The sequence below is a fragment of the Chrysemys picta genome, chromosome 1, assembly GCF_011386835.1.
Source record: "Chrysemys picta bellii isolate R12L10 chromosome 1, ASM1138683v2, whole genome shotgun sequence".
NCBI classification, from domain to species: Eukaryota; Metazoa; Chordata; order Testudines; family Emydidae; genus Chrysemys; species Chrysemys picta.
Window position 1 is genome coordinate 109,919,276 of NC_088791.1, and position 27,109 is coordinate 109,946,384.

The 27,109-nt window shown below is 48.0% G+C and overlaps 1 protein-coding gene across 1 annotated transcript in view; it reads right to left on the bottom strand.

Moving 5' to 3' along the window:
* The window catches only part of LOC135981042 (sodium- and chloride-dependent GABA transporter 1-like), a 36,064-nt gene extending 15,701 nt beyond the window's left edge, over window positions 1-20,363 (bottom strand). The window contains exons 1-9 of the mRNA XM_065582102.1: window positions 20,126-20,363; window positions 15,032-15,163; window positions 13,499-13,599; window positions 8,478-8,587; window positions 7,888-8,020; window positions 6,265-6,399; window positions 2,760-2,863; window positions 2,002-2,126; window positions 522-634 (exon numbers count right to left, since the gene is read on the bottom strand). Of these exons, the coding sequence (XP_065438174.1) occupies window positions 522-634; window positions 2,002-2,126; window positions 2,760-2,863; window positions 6,265-6,399; window positions 7,888-8,020; window positions 8,478-8,587; window positions 13,499-13,599; window positions 15,032-15,163; window positions 20,126-20,363 (1,191 nt within the window). The remainder of the gene's footprint in view (window positions 1-521; window positions 635-2,001; window positions 2,127-2,759; window positions 2,864-6,264; window positions 6,400-7,887; window positions 8,021-8,477; window positions 8,588-13,498; window positions 13,600-15,031; window positions 15,164-20,125) is intronic.
* Window positions 20,364-27,109: the final 6,746 nt, after the last annotated feature.

The window sequence follows — 27,109 nt, forward strand, 5'->3', positions numbered from 1 at the left end:
CACACTTCTCTGTCTGTCACACACACACACACACACACACACACACTGTGTGCATCTGTCTCTCTCTCTCACACACACACACACTGTCTTTCACACTCACCTCCCAACACATACTTGTATTGTTGTTGTTACTTCTTGATACTTCTTTCAAAGTGTGTTATTTTAGTGTTTTGACTGGTCTATGCATTTCATAATTTTTATTTCTCTCTTACACTTACATTTAATTCTTTGAATAGTGAGTTCTAAAATGCCTAACCTGTCCTGGCTGGAGTAATCATCCCTATGGTAACTTTTTAAAAATATATATTATATCTAGGTTTTTGGTTTCTATTGGTGGCACAAATCCGCACATTACCTCAATATGGTGCACATAACAAAATTCATTCTGCACATGGATGGAAAAAATTAGATGGAACACTGTACAGGACTGACAGAGGAGGACAGACAACTGTCATCCGTGGCGGTTCTCATCTAACCACAACTTTGCTTCTTACCCCACTTTCCCTGGTGTGTTGTCTCACCTGGCTGTCAAGGCCTAACATCATTAACATGGAGAAGAAGAGAATCGACCAGAGAGGGGACATGGGCAGCTGTGTGACGACCTGTGGGTAGGCGAGGAAAGCCAGTCCTGGACCTACCAGAATGAAAACGTATTGAATAGTTTATATTTCTAACGCGCTTTAACAATGAGGCATGTCAGAGCTCAGTACGAGTATTAAACCAGGAGATGGCAACAGCAAAAACTTGCCAATATTTAGTATGGGCTCCACGAAAATCTGCCCCCTTGGCCTGTGCTGCACAAAGGAGGGGTGAGGGACATGAGAATCCATTCATCTTTTCCCCCATTTAAACAACAATGCCATTTTGTTACCATAATCAATGATGCAGGAACAGACTGGGAGATCAAACGTTTTCCTGGAAATGCATATACTTTGTTACTGAGAATTAGGGTTTGTCAAACAATTTCCAACAGGATTTTTTCGGTCCCAAACTGCCATTTAGTCAAAATTGAAACTTTCTGGGGAAACATGTCGATTGCAATAAAATTTAGTTGGAGGTGAGGGGGGGTAAATTGAAAAAAAAAGACCCTCTTTGATAAGGTTGAAAATGGAATTCAGAACAAAAATGTCAGAATTTCCCACTAAAAGGAAACATTGAGTTTCAGCCCGCTCTTGTGAGAATACTGATCGGATCAGAGCTTAGCTACTCCGTGGGAAAGCTCTAACAAAGGGCTACGCCCATAAAGAGCCTCCTTAAGTGCAGCAATCCTGAGCAATAGACAATCCAGGTGTAGAACAACAAACCTCAGAATTTCCTGTGTTGGGAACCTGAGAGGAAAGAGCACCTGAGTCTATCAGGAATAGGCTTCCAAATTCCTCTGGGACCCAGGCCATTCCTCACATCTGTTCAGCTTGGCAAAGAATTTGCCAAATGGCTCATTCCCAATCTCCTGAGCCATCCAGTCCTACAACTCTGTACGATCTCAGGAAATTGAATTACACACTTGTGCCCCAGTCAGGAAGGCTCAGTGAGAACACCATGCTGATCGACAAAATGCTGTTCACTAGGATCACATTCTGAACATTTGGAACCTGTCTTCTTTTTTGGGGTCATTTTCACTCACTTCATGGGCCTGATCTTCAGACGTGAAAACTGGCATTGCTGCATTGAAGGCAGTGGTGGCTCTGGTCTCGTAAGTTTAATAGAATTAGTTGTACACGATATATAAAAATTCTCCTCCAAAACTGGCCTTATTCTCCTCTCATTTACTCCCCGTAACTCCATTGAGCTTCAATGGCATTACAAAGGGTATGAGTTCGCAGTGTTGTTAGGGTAGGGGGAGAAACAGAGGCTAGAGAGGTGAAGTGACTTGTCCAAGGTGACATAATAGGTCAGTAGCAGAATTGGAAATAAAACGCAGCTTTCCTGACCCCCATGCCAGTGCCCCACCCACTGGATCACACTGCTAGTCTGAACACTACACATGCAATGTCAGCTTACCTGAAGATGCCAGCTCAGCAATTGACTTCTTGGTGATGTGACCCATGAAGCCAACAATGGAGAAAATGACAAATCCTGCAAATATGCTGGTGGTGGAATTTATACAGCAGACAATGATTGAGTCTCTAGAAAAGCAAACAGAGATGTGAGAAAACCTTCTGCATTTTTGGTCCAGTCAGCGAATCAGAACAGAATCGGAGTTAGGGGATGAGGTGAGGGTGAAAATATGGCCTGAGTGTAACACTGACAGACCCCAGTCGTCGGCGGGCGGAACCTCTGGAGCCTCTACCGCATGAGCTAAAAGCCAACTGGCTCTTAACTAAGACTGTAAAGCAGACTCATTTTATCTCTCTCTCTAAGTGGCCTCGGTGCCACTAGATGGGACAGAACACCACACCAAGAAGGTGTGTGGGTTACATGAGGAGGCATGTTACCATGCTGTGGACAGGTGACTGTCAGAGGTGAAGGTCAGAGGTGGGGTGAGTAACTTGGTGATGTCCTGTGGCCAGAAGATTTTCAGATATGAGGATCAGTGGTGAGGCCTGGGTTGCATGCTGGTGAATTACAGACCGTACAGCATCAGGTACTATGGGCCAGATTGTGAACCCCTCACACTGGTGAGTAGTTACTCACAGGAGTAGTCTCGGTGACTGCAATGGGAATACCCCTGTGACTAAACGCTTACCAATGTCACACAGGGGTTCACAGTTTGCCTCTGTGTGTCTTTCTGATTGTAGAGGTATTAGAAGAATACTGACTTGTATACATTGTTATGGAAGGAGTTATAGCTTCCCAGGGCAATCAGAGATCCCAACCCCAGTCCATAGGAGAAAAAGATCTGTGTGGCTGCATCCATCCAGACCTGCAAAGGAAGAACAAGCCATGACTCAGTATTCCTTAGCACTGTCGGAACATTCTGCATAATCCAATCTGTCCATCTAGCTCTCTAGATTTTCTTTGAACAATAACTTATCGTGTCTAAAGCATGTAGCAGGGGAAGTGTGGCAGGTGGGACAGTGAAAATGTTGATTTTGATGAAGTTTTAGGTAAGAGACTACACCGGGGTGGGCAAACCTTTTGGCCTGAAGGATGAATTGGGGTTCCAAAACTGTATGGAGGGCCGGGTAGGGAAGGTTGTGCCTCCCCAAACAGGCTGGCTCCCACCCCCTATCTGCCCCCTCCCACTTCCTGCCCCCTGACTGTCCCCCTCAGAACCTCCGACCCAACCAACCCTCCCCCCGCTCCTTGTCCCCTGTTTGCCCCCTTCCAGGACCCACCCCAACCACCCCCTGGAACCCCACCCCCTATCCAGCCCCCCTGCTCCCTATCCCCTGATTGCCCCAGCCCCTATCCACATCCCCACTCCCTGACAGGCCCCCCGAGATTCCCATGCCTATCCAACCCCTCTGTTCCCCATACCCTGACCCCTCCCCCAGAACCTCCGCCCTATCCAACCGCCCCCTGCTCCCTGTCCCCTGACTGCCCCCCCGGGACTCACAGTCCCTTATCCAACCCCCCCACTCCCAGCCCCCTTACCATGTCGCTCAGAGCACCAGGACTGGTGTAGTGTATTAAATTAAAGTTTTTTACAACAGCAGTTTCTTACAATCTATCCATATCAATAACTGCTACAGATAGCACATTTCTACATGTAGCAATTTCACACACACTACAGTGCAAGAAACTGCTACCTGAAGGCATTTGCTACATCAGGTAGTAGTTTTATACAATAGCAGTTTCTTACAATGTTATGTATCAGTAACTGCTACCAGCAGCACATTCTTACTGAGAGCAGTTTAATACATTACACCTGCAGCTGCAACACCCCCCTCCCCCCCGCTCCCCCCCTGGCCAGAGCCAGCCATGCAGTCTCACAGCCCCGCTGCCCGGCAGGAGCTCACAGCCCAGAGCGCTGGCAGCACGGCAAGCTGAGGCTGCGGGGGAGGGGCCGGGGGCTAGCCTCCCCGGCTGGGAGCTCAAGGGCCGGGCAGGACGGTCCCACGGGCTGGATGTGGCCCACGGGCCGTAGTTTGCCCACCTCTGGACTACACTGACATACTCCAGAAACGAATGTCGATGTCCTTATCCACAGGCCTACGATTCCCTTCAGGCTGTGCAGTATTGACTCCTACACTGTTTAGCTGGGGCAGAAAAGCCTGGTGCAGTGAGACTCCCAGGTTGCTTGTACAGCAACTAACAGGAATAAAAATCAGTGCTGGAGATGGGCCCTAATTAGCATGTTCCCCCACCTCCCGTCTCGCTCTCAGCACTAAACTCTGATCTAAACTCTGCAACTCAGGCTCTGCTCTTGTCTGGCACTACTGACGAGGGAACCTCAAATGATTTCAAATTTGGGTTCTTTTCACATAAACACCTAAAAGGTTGGCTGCTTATCCAAACTAACCAGAGCTTCTGGGGCCAGCAAGGCAGGACTGGAAATCTCACGAGCACAGGCTTCTACACTTGATTTCCAATACTTCCAGCTTCCAGAAATGCCAGGAGAACAGCTTTCTCCCCATATTTCAGCGCTTCCAGAGTCAGCCTGAACTCAGAAGCACAGAGACAGGTGGAGATGAACAGTAATGGAAGAAAATTGTTAAGGGCCAGATTGCGCTTTAAGACACTAGCCTGTGTTGTATGGGGGTGGGGGTCCCAAGTGGAGACATGTTACTTCATAGAAGTGTAACCCACCCACCTCCTGGCACTGAGAACACTTAGAGAGAGAGAGATTAATGAGGTTGCTCTATAGCCTCAGCTACCAGCCAGTTGGCATTTAGCTCATGCAGTAGAGGCTCATGCACTAAGGCCCCAGGTTCAATCCTGCCCACCAACAACCGGGGTCTGTTGGTGTTACAGAAGCATAATTCCTCTTGTACTTGGGGGATGCACATGCTGCTCCACCATATGGGAGGATGAAACAAGCACATTTCTCTAAAGCAAGCCAGCAATACAGGCTAGGTGGGGGGTACAGCCTTTGCTCTTTTTGGGGTTGCTAATGTCCCAGAGGGTTCTAGAAGAGAGCAGTCCCTGTGCTTGGGAGATGCACAATAATAATACCTAGCTCTTATACAGCGCTTTTCATCCGCCACAAGAAGAGGAGATCTCCTTGTGCCTTCCCCAACTTACAGACACACCAAGAGCCAGCTGCAACCTGGCTCTAAATGAACATCCCAGAATCTTTACAATACTTTGGTTCAGGTTTTGGTTCCAGAAATGGTCAGAGACTGGGGGTGGGGCTGAGATTGTGTCTTAATTATTCTGAAACATTTTCTCCACCTCACAATGCAAGTGGAAGGGAAGGGGTCTGCGAAAGATCTGTACTTAGAGCAGGAGTGCCAACACTCGTCTTTTATCACAAGTCTCACCATAGCTGGTGTGTTTTCTTAAAGCCCCAGCCCCCGGAGTCAGCTGATTACATGAGAATCTCAGCTTTCATTGTTTAAAAGTTGTAGTTTCTAGCCTGCATAGTTGCAGAGAAAAGCTGGAAAATGTGCCCCCCGTGTAACTTAAAGGCCCAAAATCCAGTGGGCTAATAAAAAGACCACAGAAGGTGTTTTTGTTATATATATGGCATGATGTTTAAACCAATCTTGTAATTTTTTGTGGGAAGCCTTACTCATGGGTTGGCAATACTGTTACAGTGCAGTGGTTCCTACAAAGAGGGATCACTGGGAGCTCTAGACAATCAGGACTATTCAGTTGTCATCACTTGTGCATGACCAGCGACCTCACAGACCGCTAAGGAATTGTTACTCTATAACAGAGAGAAACTTGCCTTCTCAAGCATCTCTACTGCACTGGGCTTCCCATTGAGCAAAGCAAACAGTATATGGCTATCACTTGCCATTTAAACACTTCCACCTAAAATAACAGCTATGTCTAATGCTGAACTTGTACCTACATCTAGCATTGCAGGAATGGGCAATATAGGGTTCCATTGCCTCCTCTACGTAGGACTGCACTGTCCAACCCAAATAGTTACCCCTAGAATAATCAGTGTAATGGAGCATCTGCATGTCAGAGGGGCACGTCTGCAGTTGGTGTAAATCAGCATCGCTCCATTGATAATACTACAGGATTTCCATGGAGTGCCACTGATCTACACCAGTTGTGAATCTGGCCTAGTTTTGTCTCTGACTGTGAAGATTGTGGCTACTGGGATTCTTGGGAGGTTTTTTTGGTTATGAGAGAAACTTGAAATGTTCAAAGTGCCAAGGAACTTGAATACAGCAGTGTAAAAGCTTTAAACATTGCAGGACCCACCTCAGACTTAGAGAGTTTACTGAAGTCTGGTGTGATGTAAAAGAGAATTCCCTCCTTGGCTCCTGGTAGAGTGACTCCACGAAAGAAAAGAATAATTAACATGAAGTAAGGGTAGGTGGCTGAGAAATACACAACCTGAGAGAGACAAAGGGAGATGTTAGTTGTGTAGTGAGGCACTCACAGTCAGAGCTACAGCAGTGATTTGATTCTCCTAGCTTCAGTGGGTTTACTCCTGATTTGCACTGGTGTAAGTGAGAAGCGAACTGGGCTCTAAGGGCAGGTCTACACTACAGGAATAAGTTAACCTAAGTTGTGCAACTCCAACAATGTGAATAACATAGCTGGAGTCGACATAGCATAGACCGACTTATTGCGGTGTCTACACCGCGCTGGGTTGACAGAAGAAACTCTCCAGTAGACTTTCCTTATGCTTCTTGTTCTGGTGGAGTACCGGAGTCTATGGGAGAGCGATCTATGGTCGATTTAGCGGGTCTTCACTAGACCCACTAACTCAACCCCCCCGTGGATCGATCACCGCAGTATCGATCCACGGTAAGTGCAGACATGCCCTAAGTGTGTTAGTACTTTCTGCCAAGACTGATAATTAGGGAAGGACATGGCCTCCATGAAGTTAAAATTGAGGGCTAATGGCTCTTTTGTAAGAAACTGGTTGACACTTTTCTTGCAGATTCTGTGTTAGGTTTCTCTTCAAGTAATATTTCTGAATATTGGGGGTTTCTTCTACTAACAACAAGAGGCTTTACTGATCACAGAAATTAGAGCCTGGTGTAACTACACCGAAAGCAGTGGAATTGCACAAGTGATGAATTTGGGCCAAAGAAGTCAGAGATGTAACCAACTTAAGTAATCTAGCCCTTATTTTCTAGTGATTTGCCTAGTCTTTCTTTATTTAAATGATTCAAGTAATATGAATTTGCCTGAAGGTGCTTCCCCCACTTTTCTTGGGAGACTAATTCATAACCTAAGAAAGTTTACTGTGAAGAATTTTTTTCTGACATTCAGTCTAGATTACTCTTTTCTTAATGTCATCCCATTACTCCAAGTTACATCCTACATAATATATCCCAGTAGCACCATTTTACCAAACTAAGCAATTTCTCAGGTGTTTCTTTTTTATGGTACTGGTCTGTAATGTTATACACTAGGAAATAGCAATATGTTTCTATTTCGAGGGTCAGCCTCAAAACTCAATGTATGAGGTGAAAAGAGACCAGTGATTCTGGATGCTCAATTTCTGATCCCCTAAAATGACCTCAGAGAGCGGGAGCTCAGGGAGGGGCAAAGACCCCGTTATGGTGTTTCAAGTTGGGCTTTGAAAGTCATTTTTTTAAAAGCTTGGCTTAAATCTTTCTAAAAGTCTGAAAGTTCAATACTCAGTCTGGAGATGCTACGGTTAAGAAGTATTCTCTATGCTTAGAATACCGTAACAATTTTTACCACTGTGAAAGGTAAAGAATTTAATGGCACACACTCCAATTCTTCCTTGAAACACAGTAAACCCTAATTACAGGCACTCAAAATTGAATCTGGAGGACATTTCACCATGAGAGATGAGTACAGTAATGAAAGGCAATACTGTATCATTTGATTATTACAAAGTACCTTTCCAGTCCACTCTACTCCTTTCCAGATGCAGAAATAGACCAGAACCCATGCTAAAGCAAGAGTTCCTGCTAGGGGCCAGCGGATGTTACCTGGCTCCCCCAGGCCACCAGAGATCTGGTGCATGTTCCTCCTGCAGACAAAAGACACAGAATTAGAAAAAAAGTATAATCTACAGCAACTGAATGATTTGAGATTCCAGACACAGGCAGAAGGAACGAAGGATGGGGGCAAGCCCAGATGGGGCAGAGGGCACAAAAGGTGGGTGTGAGCCCAAACATTGGCAAAAGGCATGAAGGTCAGAAAGAATATGAGATTTAGTGTGAGGGCCTGAAGGAAGAAGGATGGATGATGGGAGGTGTTTTGACCCTCCTTGCTCTGTCTGAAGGTTTAACTGCACACGAACCGGACATTTAGCAGGAATGCCCCCTCAGGAGACAGAGAGCACCCATTCAGCACGGTCTGAGGAACAATTTCATGCCTCCAACAGAGTCTTTCAAAGCTACTCTCAAATGGATGAACAAGAAGCCCCCATGAATTGATGAGATGGTCCCTGCAGTGGTGAATCCTGACTTAGGCTGGAGACGTACTCCCAGAACTCGGTCACAGCGCTGGTCAGGTTGGTGGTATCATTGAGGGAGTAGTTGGAAAAGCATCTCTCTGTGTTCCAGGCATTGCCACAGCTTTGCCATGGCAGATCCTAATGGGAAGAGGAAGGGGAGGATACAATTAGGGAAGCATGGCTCAGTTCTGTTCTTGAAATGCTCTCTTCTGTCAATCACTTATCCCTGCTTCATTGCCCTGTTATGATTTAGAATATACTTGTTTGTTAAGCTGCTCCTGTCTCCATTTGAATTAAAAAATCACATTCTAACAACAGAATATTCTGTGGGTTGTGGTGAGGGAATGTGAGGACTTCCTCAAGGATAGGGAGTGTTCAGGGTGTGTGGAAACATGAGACGGGTTGGGGGGGGCAGGCAGGAATGTAAGAATGTTCTGGGGGGCTGTGTAAACAGAAGGCTGGGTGGGTGGAAAAACTAGACTGTGAGGCTGGATGAGCAGGGTGACTGTTGGAACATGAGGATATCTGAGGTGTGTGGGGGGAACACGGAAACACAGGGATAGGTAGCTGAAGTCATGAGGGCATGGCAAAGGGGTATTGCAGAAGTGCAAGGATGTACGAAGTAGGGGGTGGGACTGTGAAGCCATATTGGTGTGGGGAATGTGGGTCACTGTAGGAATGTGAAAATGCATTGAGTGGTAGAAGGGACCTATAGAACATGAGGACTGCAGGGAGCATCAGGACATGCTGGGGGGATTGTGGGGAACATGTAGACATAGTGGGTGGGAGAGCTCAAGGATGTGATAGGGGAACTGTGGGGAACATGAGGAATGGAGATCCCAAGGTCATGCTGTGGAGGTTGGGGATTGCAAGGACATTGGGAATATGAGATTGTACTGGGCAGACAACTGTAGGGAAAGGAGGACCGTGCCAGAGCTCATGTGTAACATGAGGGCATGCTGGGGAACCTGGGAAGAACACTAGGATATACCTGAGGAACTGTGAGGAATGTGAATAGGCTCTGTGATGTACTGTAGGGAAGACAAGGATGTCCTGGGGGTGAATAGCCAGAAGCACCTGAGTGGGACTGTGGGGAATGCAAGGATGCACGGATGTCTGTGCATTGGGAACATGAGGGTGCACCAGTGGGGAGTGTAGAGGGAATGCCAGGGCATACCTGGGAAACTGTGAAGAATGTGAGGTTGTGCTTGGGAAGGCAAGGATGTGCTGGATGGACTGCAGAGAATGTGAAGATGTGATGGAGAGGGCTCTGTAGGCATCTCAAAGATATGATGGAAGGAGGGCTGTTGGGCATATGAGCCTGTGCCAATATAAGTTAAGGACCAGGTAAAATATTTATGCCCGATCACCACAAAAGATCAAAGTTTACGTGAAAGATTAAAGCTTATTTATAAACTTAATACTATTAAAACAATATTACATCAATGGCTTCAGAGAGACATCCATACTTTGTCCAATTTTATTAACTTCATCTGAAGGCTTTTCTGGAATGATTTATCTAGTTTTCTATTGAAATTATCTACCCAAAATATATCAGCCTATGCCACTAAATGTACAATGGGCCTGATCCCAAGGCCATTGCAGTCAACAGTAGTCTTTCCAAGGACTTCATAGGCTTTAGATCAGGCCCTATATAAGGAAAAGCAGAATTCTGAGCCCATATAAAGCATCCAGCATTCAGTCACAGGGACTGATTCTTTGATCCAAATGGTTGAGACAGGCCTACGGGATCTCAAAGTAATTTTGCACATAGTTCCTAGTGCAGCATATGGGCAGGTATATGCTCTGGAATGTTTGTGATGCGTCTGAATACTGGTACAAAACTTCTTGTGAAATTATCTTACTTTCAGAAGGAGGTTTTGCTCTATTGAAAAGTGATTTATTCACATTTTGCTCTACATGACTCCCGGATAAGGAACAGCAAGTTCACTGCAATTTAAAAAGAAGTATCTTTTTTGGAGATTGGATAAATACATATATATTAAAATGAAATATGTGCACACACACACACACACACACACACACACTTTATCTTCTTGGTAGAATTAGTCAATGGAAATGGTGATTAGTTAGTGATGTTTGGTGCCCAGATGTTTGGGAACCCATCTTGAGACACTTGAAAGGGGTCTGAATGTCAGAGGCCAGGAGCTCAGCAGCCAGACTTGCTAGTCACTTTCCAGAGTATTAGCCAAAGTACTCCTTGAAATAATATCAGGCTATGACTAGGGCAATACTAAAACCTTAATAAAATGACATTAATTGCTTAAATATTAAGTATTTAAAATTGCTTGTCACTAATTAATAGCTATTAATTAAACCAGGCACTCTCATGTTGCTTTTCATTATTAGATCTCAAAAGTTCATAGGTTGAGGGATAGCATATTTATAGTAATGTAATTTGTTAGCCTCACCTGCAACTAATGGTTTGATTTGTTGAACAAAAAATAAACATATGGTTTGAGTTTGAAATATTTTTTTGTACCTAGATTTATAGGACTAAAAAACCAATCTGTATTGCACTTGAAAAGTCAGGATTAAGGCCCCAATTCAGCAAAGCACTTCTGTGTGTGCTCACGTCCCTCCCTATTCAGCAAAGCACTTAAACACCCACTTAGGTCCTATTACAAATAATGGCTGATTTAGCATGTACTTTACTGACTTCGTGTGTTAGGGCATGTCTACACTGCAATGAAAAACCCACAGCACTGAGTCTCAGAGCCTGGGTCAATTGAGTCAGGTCCCTGACGCTCAGTTGAGTCAGGTTCATGTGTGGCTAAAAATAGCAGTGTAGATATTTGGGCTCGGGCTGGAACCTGGGCTCTGAGACCCCAGAAGGCAGGAGGGTCTCAGGGCCCAAGTTCCAGCCTGAGTCCAAACATCTACAGTGCAATTTTATAGCCCCACAGCCAGAGCCCTGGGAGCCTGAGGCAACTGACCATATTCATCCCTGGTCTATTCACTTCAGTGGCGCGATCCCAGGGAGGAATAGCTCCGGGTAGGACTATGATTAAGGAGTTTCTGGTGTGGCAGGGGTGGGGGATTGCATGGTATTTGTTTATTTTTGTCCCACTTTATCTTACTCTAGAGGTGGGCCCAAGCTGCAAAATTCAGACCGGGATCTGATTTAACACCCCCTTGACCCAAATTTTAGGGATGCTCCAGTCTGAGATTTTGATTCAGACCCATCTCCACTTAATTTAAAGAAACTGATGGTGTAGCTCTGATAACTATGAGCTCCTTGAATCAAATCACCGATCTTCTACATTGAGGTACATAATGATCAGCTTTATTGGGTGCGTAGGCAGCACTGACTGAACTCCCAAAGTCCTGTTCCAAGGTGTAGTGGGATCAGGATGAAAGCTGGGACGCATCCTCTGGGTGCAGACTCTTCTTTTGTGGTTGTAAAGCAGGAGTGGGGAAATTGTATGCAGGGCCATGAAAGTAGGGCTGGGGTAGGGGGTTGGGGTGCAGGAGAGAGTGCAGGATGTGGGAGGGGGTGCGGTGTGCAGGATGGGGCTAAGGGCAAGGGGTTGGGGTACGGGAGGGGTGTGGCAGGGAGCTAGGGGCCTCATGGCAGGGGGTTGGCATGCAGGAAGGGTTTGGAGTGCAAGCTCCAGCCCAACGCCACCGGGGTGACAGCAGCGTGTGATAGGACTAAGACAGGCTCCCTGCCTGCCCTGGCCCTGCGCCACTCCCGGAAGTGGCCAGCATGTCCAGCAGTGGCTCCTGGGGGTGGGGCAGGCACACGCTGCCCTTGCCTGAGGGTACCACCCCCGAAGCTCCCATTGGCCGCGGTTCCCCGTTCCCAGTCAATGGGAGCTGCGAGAGGCGGAGCCTGCAGGCGAGGGCAGCGCTCAGAGCCCTCTGCTCCTCCTCTTCCCCAGGGGCTGCGGGGACGTGGTTCCAGCCACTTCCAGGAGCGGCGTGGGGCCAGGGCAGGCAGGGAGCCTGCCTTAGCCCCGCTGCGCCACTGGGCTGGCAATCCCACGGGCCAGATCGAAAGCCTTGATGGGCCGGATCTGGCCCGCGGGCCGTAGTTTGCCCTCCTATGTTGTAAAGTCTTATTCAGGAATATGTAGGGGATCTACTTGGACCACAACAACTGACACTTGTAGAAATTGCTAGTGTGGGGTTAAGAGAGAACAACAAATACTGCAGGTGTTCGGAAAGCACTGGAGACTACACACAAGAACATTTTGACAAATGGCTTCACAGATGCTGGAAAACATAATCAAATAAAAACTGAAGCTGGACTGAACGATGGTACATGCACAGCATTTTAGCAGGCGGGTCTAAATGAAATGGAATCCTACAGGACCCATGGAATTAGATATCTTTATGTCTATGGATTGCTAAGGGAGCTCTTCTCTGCCTTTAGATTGATAAGAATGGTTCAGTTGTGAAGAAATGTACTTCAGACTCGAGGCTTCATTCTGATCTCGTATACACTGGCACAAGGCCCCGATTCAGGAACGCATCCCGTTGCAGTCAATGGAACTTAAGCCTATGCTAGAAGTTATTTGCTTAAATGCTGTCCTGTTTAGGGGATAGATGTAAGCACATGCTTAAGTGCTTTTCCATTGGAATCAATGGAGTGGGAGCAGCGTAAATGGGGTCTAATTAAGTTCACAACCAAGCCCATGGTAATGAGACAATCTCATGAAGAAGCCATTTTACAACCACATTGCTATTACCGTGACTGGTGCTCTCTGACTATGATAGACAGAAAGGAGAATGTGAAAGGCTGTGGGGCAGAGGGACAGATTTCTAAGATTTCTAATGGGAACATAGCCCCTAAAAGAACACAGCACACAGTAATGCAGAACAGTTGATGTCATAGGCTGTCTCAGCAACACATCCAGCAGCAACATTAAGCGAGCCCCTTTGCACAATCTGTAAACTGTATGTTGTATATTTCATGGCACAAACAGCAAGAAATATGTTAAACTCCACATTTCATGAGAGAAACAGGAACTGCCAAAATTACACAGAGCCAATTAAGGGTTTATAGAAATGTCTGAAACTCACCGCAGTGAAAGAGTTGAAGAGATAGTACAGTGCCCAGGCAATGATGACAATGTAATAGACATTCAGCCAGAACGAGAGAACCACAGCGGCCAGGCCCACTCCTAGGAGAGAAGAAACAGAGCATGCTCAACACAAGCCATCCAAAGTCTATGGAGTTGTATTGAGCAGATGGATACGAACCTCCTGTGCTGAAGTGGGGACAGCAAGTCGAGAAGTGACTGCACAGAGGAGAGGTGAAGGTTTGTACACCTAGGAAATGTGAATCATCTCACAGAGATCAGTAAGTGACAATGAACGTTGCCTCAAGTTCACTGATCAGCCAATGAAGGCTTGTTCGGATGTTATGCCTCTCTCCCATGTTTCAAAGATTGAATGGTGGTGTCTTTCAGTACCCTGCTAGCAGAGTTGTATGTGTGGAGCTCTATGAAAACCAAAGAGGGGGAACCAGCTGTGTCTCTGCCTGCTCCTGTAGTTCAATTAGTCTCTCTTAATAAAAACACTTATTTTAATTCATCACTAGCCTCTCGTATGTTGTTACTGAACACAACAACAACAGGTTTACACCCAACTGGGGGAGAGCCAACCTTTTAGTGTACAGTAAACAGGGTTCTGCTGGTACAGAGCAGCACTGTCCTCCCCACCAACTTCCTGCATCTCATTTTAAGTACAATCCTGATGTGCCAGGTGGCTCCGTTCAGTCGTTTGCCTCCATCAAGGCAGTGTTGTCTACCTGAGTGTTTTGTCACTATCAAAGGTCATTCAAACAGAGAGCTGGAGTGTTACTGATGCCTAGACACCAGGGCCGGCTCCAGACACCAGCCCACCAAGCTTGTGCTTGGGGCGGCACCTGGAGGGGGGCGGCGCAGTGCTCCAGCTCCGGCCGCCAGGGAGAGCGGAGCCCCGGCTGGGCGCTCTGGCCGCCGGGGAGAGCGGAGCCCCAGCTGGGCTCTCCGGCCTCCCCCCGGCACTCTGGCCGCCGGGGAGAGCGGAGCTGCGGTGGGCTCGCCGCCCTCCACCCGGTGCTCTGGCCGCCACTCCGCCCTCCCCCCGGCGCTCTGGCCGCCGGGGACAGTGGAGCCGCGGCGGGCTCTCCACCCTCCTCCCGGCACTCTGGCCGCCGGGGAGAGTGGAGCCGCGGCGGGCTCACCGCCCTCTTCCCGGCGCTCTGGCCGCCGGGGAGAGCAGAGCCACAGCGGGCTTGCCGCCCTCCCCCCGGCACTCTGGCCGGTCGGGGAGAGTGGCCTGCGGCCGGGCTCGGTGCCCTCCCCTGCCGCGCTGGGGGGAGGGGCGGGGGGCGGCGGGAGGCTTTTTTGCCTGGGGCAGCAAAAAAGCCAGAGCTGGCCCTGCTAGACACCATGGCGAACGGGATCCTGCAAACACCATTGATCAGATATAACAGTCTCCAGGGACTCACCACCCATTCCCCAAGGGCTTATGTCCCAGTCCCTGAGGTGTTGCTTCCCATTCCAGTAAATGGTTTCAGCTGTAAAGCTAGATATATGGCATCAGCATCATGGACTTACAGTACAGTACCTTTGAACATGGGCGCTAATTTCCAGACCCCCAATCCACCAACAGAGGTATACTGGCCGAGAGCTGTCTCCAGCAGGAAGAGAGGAATCCCAGCAAACACCAGCGTCAGAAAATAGGGAATCAGGAAGGCTCCTGAAAGAACAAACAGCTGTTAGCAGCAGGTTCTGCAAGGTCTCATCACCACAAGACTTTTGGGGCCCTGGCCACCTCTTCTCCCCAAGAAATGTAAAGTTCAGCTCACAATTACTGCACAAATCCCTGGGCTCACGTTGCAGTCCCAATGCTCTGTTCCAGCTCCAGTTCTCAATGCCACCCCCAGCTTTGATTCCCCTGTTCGATAGTGAACAAGGGTTGTTCCATGGTGGCTGTTCAATTACTATTTGGACTGTATCTTTCTCTATCACTTCTTCCTTCTCACATCCCCATCACCCTCTGCCCCATCACCCATGTGCTGATCTGACTTATCGGTCTAGATATTTATACCACACTGATCAAATGTGTTATCTGAGACCAAGGCAAGAAAACAGAAACAGGAACTGGTAGTTCATGGGCAATTTGTTCTCTCTCTCCCCACCAGCCCAACAGCAGACAGGAGGCTTTGGCATTACCCATTAGTTCATTTGTTAGCTATTGTGTTATTGTTGCAGAAAAGCTAGGGCAAACCAGCTGGGTCTTGCAGCTGGACCCGCCGGCAGCGAGATTTGAGGTCAGTCGGATTTCTTGAGGAAGGCAGTTCTGCAGCCATAGGATGGCTGTTGGGAAAGCTCAGATTCCAGCTTTTGCAGGTCTAACACAGGTTGTAGAGAGCTCCATTGCCCTTAGGATGGATGCTGTCACAGAGGGTCCTGATTGTGGAGAGAGTGGTGGTTGCTCAGCTACCTCAGACCCAACCCCCTGAGCTCTGAAGATTTGCACCATGACTTTGAACGGACACTCTGTTTAACGAGGAGGGAGTGACATGACTGGAGCACTGCAGTGATACACTCCCACCTCCCAGGGTCACTCAGCAGAGGGCTGCTGCGTTCTGGATTAGCTGGGTCTTTCTCCCCCAGAATTTGCATCTTCAGTCTCAGGTATAGGGGTTTGCAATAATCAAACCTGGACAACCTGAAATCATGGATCACTGTGGCTGGGTCCATCTCTGACAGTATTGGGCTCCATCAAACCACTAGGGATGGCTCTGCAGAGACACATCACATCAGTCAGGACTGCTGAGTCAGTGGGTAAAACAGCTGAGGCCCAATGGGAGCTGGATAGACAGCTGAGCCCCACAGGGGGAATTTGGCTTCAAGCTCCTTTACATGGATCTAGGGCAGTGATTCAGGAACATAAGTTGGAAGCAGGTGGCAGGGGGACACGGTCAGTGTGCTGCGGGCAAGCAGCTTGATGGCTGTGAGCTTGAACTCCCAGCTGGCAAAAAGTGCCGGCTTATATTCAACAACATCTTGACTTAAAAAAAACTCTCCAACGCTGTTATAGAAATGTGCCAATCAGCACCCTCTACAGCATTCTAGCTAGCAATGAATGCCCGCAAGCCAGAAATCAGAGTCAAGCCTTCCAAGAACTTTGGGAAAGGTCTGATCCAATCTCCAAGGCTATTAGTATTTATTCATATTGTGGTAGATCTTAGACATCACAAACCATGATCGGGGCCCTGTCGGGGAAGGTGCTATACACACAGGTAACCACAAGTGGTCCCTGCTTACATTCCTCTCTCTGTGATGGGCTGACCTAGATCAGCAGATACAAACACCCCTTGTATTGCGGGGAAATTCAAATTCAGACCTAAGGCTTGATCTGACCCCACAGCTCTGGCCTGTCTCTAATTCCATAGCCACTCTGGTGGGGCCACCAGCTGAGGAAGGCCTCTATAATCAGGTGCTTATGACACAGGCAGGCCATTTGTCTGGTTTTCGGCCGGACCATCCAGATTTGTATGGTTTTTCCCCTGTCCAGTACTGATATAAAACCAGTATCACGCACAGAGGACACCATTGTGCAGTGTGCTGCTCCACCCCTGTAGTGTGTGAGGTCACGCAGGCTGGGGCAGGGTCACACAGAAAGGGGTGGAGACAAACAAGGCGATATCCTGTATTCTGGGGATGCGTCATTGGCCACCCTATTATAACATTCTGGGAGGAAAATTACACCCTGGGCTGAAATGATTTGGAGAAATGTTGGTAGAACTAAAAATGAGCACACTGAATTTTGAGCACAAAAACAGGGGTGGAACTCAGGAGATCTGGGTTCTGTTCCAGTGTGATCTGGGGCAAGTCAGTCTCTTGGGGATGAAAATAATCTTTCCTTACTCCCCTTGCCTTGTTTGCCTTCTCTATTTAGATTTAGCTCTTTGGAACAGGGACCGGGTTTGTACCGCACCTGGCACAATGCAGCCCCAATCTTGGTTGGAGCCTCTAGGCACTAATGTGATACAAACAAATACTACTAATAATTAGTAAATAAAATGGCCACCACTGCCCACTGATTAATTACCAGGATATAAAAGCACCAATATGTTTTTGCTTGTAGCCTCAATCAAGGTCAAGTGCCAGTCATAAGCAGTTAAAGAAACATTCACTATCAGGTATGCACAGTCTAAATTTCTCATCAGACAATTGTTAGGACCTACTGAGCTACATTGAGTGCTAAGGGTCTGTCCACCGGGGTGAATCTCACCCTCACTGTATCCCTGATTACAATACAGATTAAATCAACTGGGGGTTGATCCGATATGACAGCAGTAAGTGAAGCGACAATATTGTCATTCCGTTCAATTTGCCTGTGTGTAATGAAAGCAGCCCACACAACTTTGCTTTCAACATTGCATGTGCGGATATATAATTGGAGTTCCACCCACGGTCTGCTCAGCAGTGGAGGTGCCTCAGCCTCGGCGGGGGAGGCGTTGCCTACCTGGTTCTGAGTCAGATGCTGCCTGACCCTTCCTCTCTGCTTTCAATTGGCTCTGACAGTGCTTTGTGTGTCCCTTTGCCTGCTTATTTTCAGACGTCAGCAGCCTCCACTGCTGCTCACTGTGGCAGGCTGCAGAAACAGTTGCTTGTTGGCAGCCAGACTGGAAGAGGACCAGAGGAGTGACTGATGTAGACAGCAATGGAACAGCCTGCATGGACCAGCAGCATGGGGCCTTGAAAGTACGCAGGCACGGCGCACAACTTTACATTTTCTGAGAGCAACAGTTCTTATGGCAACTGGCAAATTTGCTAGGCTCATCCAGTATTTTCTGAACATCCTGCTGGATTGCTCTGCATCCCTGCCCCTGCTGTGTTAGAGATCATATAGTGCTGGATTTGTAACACTAACAATAGCACTTGGCACTTCCCTCCTTGGGGCTCAGCATGTTTTGCAGAGAGGAATTATTTTAGCCTCATAACACCCCTGAGGTATCTATTATTATCTCCAATTTAGTTATGAAGAAACAGCCATGCTGAGGTGCCCTGACTTGTCTGAGATCATACACCTACCATGTGGCAGAACCAGCAATAAAAGCCACCTCTCCCGTCTCTCAGTACTTCCCCATAAAACTGTTATTCCCTAGGAATTGACATAAGAAAACAGGAACAGAAGGGCTTTTATATGCAGAAGAACAGTTGTGGCACAGCTGGGCCATGGAATTTTGATAGCATGTTAGGAGGAGCCTCAGAAAGAAAAAGGTTGAGAACCCCTGCACTAGATGACCTCTTGAGGTCCCTTCCAGCCCTACATTTCTATGATTTGATAATGTGCTGTGGTGGAATTTCATGGGCAGAGTATTGTCTAGCGGTTAGTGTAGGGGACAGGGAGTCAGGACACCTATGATCAGTTGGACGGATCTCTTTTCCCAACATGCAAACTAGATGAAACACAAAGGCAATATCAGACATGGGACAACAGTACAGTAAGGAAGCGGTGGGAGAGAGAGCTCATGAGAAGGACAAGCAGGTCAGAAAGGTAGTGAGTTTTTAGGAGGAATTTAAAGGAGAGGGAAAAGAAGACTGGTGGCCTAGGAAGGGAAGGCTTTTCAAGCACAGGGGGCAGCATGACTGGAGTGGGGAAATCAAGACTGGGAAAAGAAGATGGAGTGGGGGAAGTGAAGAGGGTGGGGAAGGATGTAGGAGGAAATGTGAACCTAGTGACAGCTGGAGCTGAGATTATTGGTAGCGTTGGAGATGAGGAGGAGGAGTTTGACCTGGACATGGTAAGGGATGGAAAGCCAGTGAGACAAGTAGAGAAAGTGAGTGCCATGGATGAAGCAGTGAGAGAGGAAGGTGATGTTAGCAGCAGAGCTTTGACAAAATGGTGGGGAGGGAGGAGAGGACTACAGAAAATCGAGGCCATTTGGGTACTTCTATGACCACCATCACTGGAGTATCTTAGTGCCTCAATCACTGATGGATTTTATCCTTGTGAGCCAGGCTAGTACAAATAGCCCAGTTTATAGAGACAGAATGGAGGCACAGGGTAGATTATGTGACTTGCCAAAGTCACAGGAGTCTGTGGCTGAGCGGGGAATTGAATCCAGTTCCCTTGATTCCTAGTCCAGTGCCCTGCTTCCATCAGACCATCACTCTCACACACTTTAAGAGATGACCAAGGTGAGGCCAAGGGGGCAGTGAGGAAAAGTGGGATTTTAGTGGAATTGAAGAGTAAGAAGTGATAGCATTTAGCAAGACACTGGATACATGAAGAGAAGGGCTCTATTTCCAGCTGTGCCACAGAATTCCTCAGTGACCATTGTTAAGTTACTTAACCTCTCTGTACCTCAGTTTCTTCACCTGTAAAATGGGGAGAGTAATACTAACTTCTCTCACAGCTGTGTTGTGAGGCTTAACTCATTCATGCCCCTACGATCCATCCGTGGGTGAAAGGCTCTGCTGTATGGAAATGGAAATGCAAAGCATTACTATGATTTCTTCCTGATCTCACTGGCAATTGGCTTATGCTGCCTCAGTATATCTGATGTGGTGAATCAGGGTACACTGAGGGCAGGACGGGAGGAAAAAGAATCAGTCAGTGTGCAGACAAATTTCAAAGCACTAACTACACCCTTGGGTGGAGGCTGATATAAAGGAAAACATGTGTTTAGCATTCTATGCTCACCTCCTCCATTCTTGCCACAGAGATATGGAAACCGCCAGACATTGCCCAGCCCAATGGCATAGCCCACACAGGACAGCAAGAAGTCAAATTTGCCCTTCCAAGAACCTCTGTCTGGGAGCTCCTTTATCTTCTTGGTGCTTCCATCTCCTTGGGCGATTGGCTCAAATTCCTCAATGGCTGCCTGCTTCACCTCGGAGGGCGAATTCAGCTCCACAGACGTGTTGTCAATCTTCCCCATCGCTGCTCACAGTTACTGCATGGGTTGGAGGGACGGGAATGACACTCTCAGTCCCAGCTGATCTCAGATTAAATGGGACTGGTGGGTTGGACAAAGCTCCTGCTGGTACCTCTGAGGAGAAAGTAGAGGGAGAAGTTGCTTTTTGCCCAAAACAGTGGGATAGGGACATAGGACTATGAGCCACGTCCTCCTGAACGCTCATAGATGGACTCGTTGTGCAGCCTTCAGCAAGTCATGCAAACTTCTCTGCACTTGTTCCCCACCTGCCCCATTTACAAACCCAACAGCGAAGAGCTCATCTGGAAAGGTGCAGGGCTGGGGGGGGGGGGGCAGGTGGGAGGTGCTGAGGGTGCTGGGGGCCAGGCAGGGGGTGAGGGTTGGGGATGGAGTGTGCAGGGGGCAGGGCTGGGGGGGGCAGGCTAGGATGGTGCAGAGGGCTGGACGAGGGAAGGTTGTAGTTGAGCTGTGCAGCTCCAGGGGAAAGGTTGCAGGGGGCTGGAAGGTTCTGGCTCCAGGGGCTGGAGGAGGCCAGAGGAGAGTTCCAGGGGGCGGATGGGGTGTGGGTTCCTGCTGCAAACTTCTAAGGAGGTAGGAGGGGGATGGCACAATGAAGTTTTGCTTAGGGAAGCAGTTTGGCTTGAGTGGCCCCTGGGGATAAGGGGCTGTGTATAAGAGAAGCAGAAGACACAGGACACAGAGAGAGACAGAGAGAAGCAGAAAGAAAGCCAAGCAGACACTGCCTGCAAGCACAGGGTGTGGCCCCCAGGAGAAGCCAAGAGAGAGGTTTGGGGTCAGGGTGCTGACTGAACGAGACTTGGCCCTGTAAGAAAGGACACTGTGTCCTCTTTGGCTCTTCCTGTGCTCATGGAAACAGGACTTTGTAAATAAACAGGACTGCATCAAAGAAATACCTATCACCAATTTCTACTGCTAACTGGAACAATCTGCAACACGCTGCATTTGGCTAACTGCTCGGATCAAAGGGGGTCACAACATGAAGATGGCTGCCCGTGCCATGGCATACCCGCCTGCATTTTGTTGTGACGTTTGAGTCTCTTTTGTTGCGCAATATCGGTGTGCGAATGTATCGAATTGTCATTTTCTATTGGTAATCTCTCCAGATGAACTTCACCCCTGTGCTGAGGGCCAGCATGGGCCTCTGCACCACTTAAGTCCCTTTGAATAAGGTTACCATATTTAAAAAATAAAAAAGAGGACACTTCAGGGGCCCTGGCCCCGCCCCCACCCCAACTCTGCCCCTTCCCTGCCTCTTCCCCAAAGTCCCCGCCCTAACTCCCCCTCCTCCCTCCCAGCCACACGAAAAGGGCTGCCTGAGCGCTACCGGCTTCACAGTTTGCCGGGCAGCCTCCAGACCCTGCACCCCCAGCCGGCACTTCCCCAGCACAGCGGGAGCCCGGGAGGGGAAGCGCCCAGCTGGGGGCGCAGGGTCTGGAGGCTGCCCGGCAAACCATGAAGCCGGTAGCACTTGGGCTTCAGGCAGCCCCCTTGCCTTTGGACCCTGCGCCCCTGGCCGGGCACTTCCCCTCCCGGGCTCCGGCTGCTCTGCTCCTCCCCTGACTCTTTGGCTCTGTTTAAAGCCGAGCTGCCTGAGTGCTACCGGCTTCGGGCAGCCCCCATGCCTCTGGACCCTGCGCCGCCGGAGCCCGGGAGGGGAAGTGCCCGGCCGGCGGTATTTTTCCCGAACATGTTCGGCTCCCAGACGGGGGTTTGATTACCAAAAAGCCGGACATGTCCGAGAAAAACCGGACGTAGGGTAACCCTACCTTTGAAGCCCTCAACATAAGGCAGCAAGAGCCTGATCGAAAGCCCACTGAAGATGCCCATTGACCTGAGGCCCTAAGCAGAGGACATAAGCCTGCACTGGCCTCGTGTTGGCACCTTGCACCAGGTAAATTTAACCCTCCACTAAGGGGAGCTTGTATTATACTCAATGGTACCGTCCTTACAATCCTCCAGAGAGATTTGTTGGGGCAACAAAATGTGCAAATTCAAAAAATAATAGAGCAAGTATTAGAATATATAATAATGCAGTGAAGAGACAGCAGTGTCTAGTGCCTAACGCTGGGCTGGGACAAGTCATTTAACCTCTCAGTCTCAGTTTATAGAGATAATAATACACATTTGCCTCACTCTGAGTATTCATTAGCGAATGATTCCAAAGTGCTTTGAACATAATGTAACTACCACAAACATGCTAAGTGGTATTATCGGGTCCTAGCAACTACAGTGATTGGCATCCTATTAAATACAATAGATAGATTTTCTTCTGCCGTATAATCTGACAAGGAAGGTAGAAAAAGTATGGTGATGATAAAAGGGAATGGGAGGGACAAGAAAATAACTGTAATTCTTATACTATAAACAAGGAGCCACAAAAGCTTCTGCTTCCCACCCACCCTACACAGAATAGAGACTCAAACCACTTTCCTGCACGCTACAAGGCCAATTTTGATCAATGTAACTCCTTTCTCCAACAAATTGTTAACTATCACTTCAGAACTAGGGCTCAGCTGATACTTTGAGACACAAGAAAGAGACACTTTTCAATAGCCCATGACACAAATGCCAGAATAGCCCATTTCCTGACATTTGAAATGAAAGTTTGAATTATCAGATCATCTCTCTGTCCTACTCAATCTGCTAACCCGATCCAAACCAACAACCCACCCAATCCTGGTATTTAAATTGCTCATTTTTAAGAGCAAAAAGATTGTAGAAAATGTGTCAGGAAATAAAAGGGAATAAAGGACTATTTACAAAACAACACAGAAGAGGCAGCACCAAAAACCCTATGGGTAGACTCAGTGGTGGGCTATCCGTACAATTAGCTTTGCCTGGAGACATAACAAATTAGAGTAACCAAGGATCAGCCAAAGCCATTTTGACTCTTTTGCTCAGAGACAGAAGCTGTATGTAGGCTGATGTCTAAAAAAATAACACCCATTCTCCCATTGCTCCTTTCCCAAGCTTCTACAGTCAGACCGCTTAAAGAAATGATGGTATGTCACATGTTCTATATTTAGGGTGGGGATGGAGAGAAATTGGACTGTACTGGAGGTTTTGTCTTTGCTTGCAATGAGGAAATTGTTTTATCTCCACCTGGAGGTGGCTAAACTGTTGACCCCTGCCAAAACTGATTTATAGGAAACTCAACCCAACCAAGAGGCCAAGGAGAGGAAGAATCAGTGAGGCATCACAACTACGCTCGGACTGCTGCTATAGACACTACTGCTATAGACACTAACAGTGCCCTCGCATTCCCCACTGTTTTCACACATCACTAGTGTTGTAGCATGATTGTGCGACAGAAACTGAAGGTGGAAGAAAATGAGCATCAATGGCGGGAAAATGCAGTGTGTTGGGAAAGGCCACATGGGCTGAAATGCGAGTAGCCTGCAGGTGACACCCAGCTCTACATCTCCTATACATCAGATGTGAACAGCACCCGCTCCCAGCTTTCTCAGTGGCTAGCCAAAATCACCAGCTGGTTAAAACTGAACCTAGGCAGAGCTGAGTCGGTGCTGCTTAGAAGAGAGGAGCACATTGAACAACGATTACTCCACAAAATCCATCACTTTTGAAGGCATCTGCCCTCAGACGCTTGTGCTGATCTGCAGCCCTGGGGATTTTTCAGGCTCCTCGATACCCAAATAACCTTGGCAGCAAAAACCACTCACTTCCATATGTGACTGGACAGGAGATTGTACCCCTTCCTATCAGACACCGCCCGGGCCAGTGACCCATGCATTAGTTGCCTCCCAGTTTGATTTCTGTAGTCCTGGCTAGGAATGTAACCGCACACCATGCAAAAGGTCTGACTGGTACAAAATGCAACAGCCCTTCTACCTCAGGAACACAGGTCTTCATAAAGACCAACTCCTGGGCTCCAGGCCATACATTGGCTCCCTGGTGAGAACAGAGTACTTTTCAGCTTCTCTGTCATGTCATGTTAATTGTCCTGTAAAGTGCCTAGCACACTTTGGGGCACCGTAAACCCCATGGAATCCTAATTAATGAGAGCAGAGCTACAAGCAGGAGTTAGGCTGTGCTCTGCAGAGCCTTGAAAACAAGGCCAGAGAGCTTAAATGTGATGCAGTGGTGGGTTTCTGCATGCAGCCTGCTTTGCACACATTGGCCTGGTCTACACTAGGAGTTTAATTCGAATTTAGCAGCATTAAATCTAATTAACCCTGCACCCGTGTGACGTTATTGATATAATCTGGGACCATATAGATCATTGTTGCAACCAAGGTCCTGTAGTGGCACGCAAATCTTGTATAAAGGGGGTCAAATGGGGTGTCTAAGACAAGGTTATGGTTTACTGGTTATGATTATGCTGTCTATATGTGTGTATCCATTTTGTAGTTGAAGTTATGAATATTGGCTCTATACTGTCTGTATTTCAAACTTATGCTATGCTACTGGGTGACATCCCAGACAAATTGGTGTTAGCTCTGCCTAGCCTGCTTGATGGCCCATTAAGGACCATCAGCTATACAATGGACCCATTGAGAGAAGGCAAATATGCCTTGAGACTCAGCAAAGTATGCAGGGACTTGCCCATGTGACTCCAGACTCCATTTTGCTGTAATTTTCCACAGTAAGAACAAAGAGGTGTTCTTACACCTGGAAAAGACTATATAAGGCTGATGCCTCATCTCCATCTTGTCTTCAATCCTGCTTCATACCTCTGGAGGAACTTTGCTACAAGCTGAAGCTTTGAACAAAGGACTGAGGACCTATCCCAGCGGGGGATGTATTCCAGAGACTTGATTTGAACCTGCAGTTTATTCCATCGCTGCTGCAAGCCTGAACCAAGAACTTTGCCATTACTGTATGTAATTGATTCCATTTAACCAATTCTAACTCTCATCTCTATCTTTTTCCTTTTATGAATAAACCTTTAGATTTTAGATTCTAAAGGATTGGCAGCAGCGTGATTTGTGGGTAAGATCTGATTTGTATATTGACCTGGGTCTGGGGCTTGGTCCTTTGGGATCAGGAGAACCTTTTTCTTTTACTGAGGTATTGGTTTTCATAACCATTTGTCCCCATAACGAGTGGCACTGGTGGTAATACTAGGAAACTGGAGTGTCTAAGGAAATTGCTTGTAAGACTTGCAGTTAGCCAGGGGGTGAGACCGAAGTCCTCTTAGTCTGGCTGGTTTGGTTTGCCTTAGAGGTGGAAAAAACCCCAGCCTTGGGCTGTAACTGCCCTATTTGAGCAATTTGTCCTGAGTTGGCACTCTCAGTTGGGTTCTGCCAGAACCACATTGTCACAACCCGTCCACACAACGAAGCCATTTCTTTCTAAATAAAGGGCTCTTAAAATCGATTTCTGTACTCCTCCCCGACGAGCGGAGTAGCGCCGAAATCGATATTGTCATTTCAAATTAGGGTTAGTGTGGCCGCAATTCGATGGTATTGGCCTCCGGGAGCTGTCCCACAGTGCACAGTTGTGACCGCTATGGACAGCAATCTGAACTCGGATGCACTGGCCAGGTAGACAGGAAAAGCCCCGCGGACATTTGAATTTTGTTTCCTGTTTGCCCAGCACAGGAGAGCACAGGTGACCACAGAGAGCTCATCAGCACAGATAACCATGCAGGCCGATAATCGAAAAAGAGCACCAGCATGGACCGTACAGGAGGTACTGGATCTGATCGCTATATGGGGAGAGGATTCAGTGCTAGCAGAACTTCGTTCGAAAAGACGAAATGCCAAAACTTTTGAAAAAATCTCCAAGGGCATGATGGAGAGAGGCCACAATAGGGACTCAGAGCAGTGCCGCGAGAAAGTCAAGGAGCTCAGACAAGCCTATCAGAAAACAAAGGAGGCAAACGGTCGCTCCGGGTCAGGGCCGCAGACATGCCGCTTCTACGCTGAGCTGCATGCAATTCTAGCGGGGGCCGCCACCACTACCCCACCTCTGACCGTGGATTCCGAGGTGGGGGTAATCTCAGCCATGCCTGAGAATTCTGCGGACGGGGAAGAGGAGGAGGAGGAGGATGAGCTTGAGGAGAGCACACAGCACTACGTTCTCCCCAACAGCCAGGATCTTTTTCTCAGCCTGACTGAAGTACCCTCCCAAGCCAGTACCCAAGACCATGACCCTATGGAAGGGACCTCAGGTGAGTTTACCTTTTAAAATATAAAACATGGTTTAAAAGCAAGTGTCTTTTAATGATTAATTTGCCCTGAGGACTTGGGATGCATTCGCGGCCAGTACAGCTACTGGAAAAATTCTCTTAACGTGTCTGGGGATGGAGCGGAAATCCTCCAGGGACATCTCCATGAAGCTCTCCTGGAGGTACTCCAAAAGCTTTTGCAGAAGGTTTCTGGGCAGTGCAGCCTTATTCCATCCTCCATGGTAGGACACTTGACCACGCCATGCTAGTAGCAAGTAATCTGGTATCATTGCATGACAAAGCCTGGCAGCGTATGGTCCCGGTGTTTGCTGACATTCAAGCAACATCCATTCTTTATCTCGCTGTGTAATCCTCAGGAGAGTGATATCGCTCATGGTAACCTGGTTGAAATACGGGAATTTAATTAAGGGGACAGAGGTGGCCCTTCCTACTGGGCTGTTTGCCTATGGCTGAAAAGAAATCCTTCCCTGTAGTAAGCCAAGCGCGGGGGGTGGGGGTGAGGGGATTGGCGCTGAGCTTTTCACGTGTGGTTAGCAGGGATCTTCCCTGATACCAGCCACGTGGTGGGGGGAGGGAT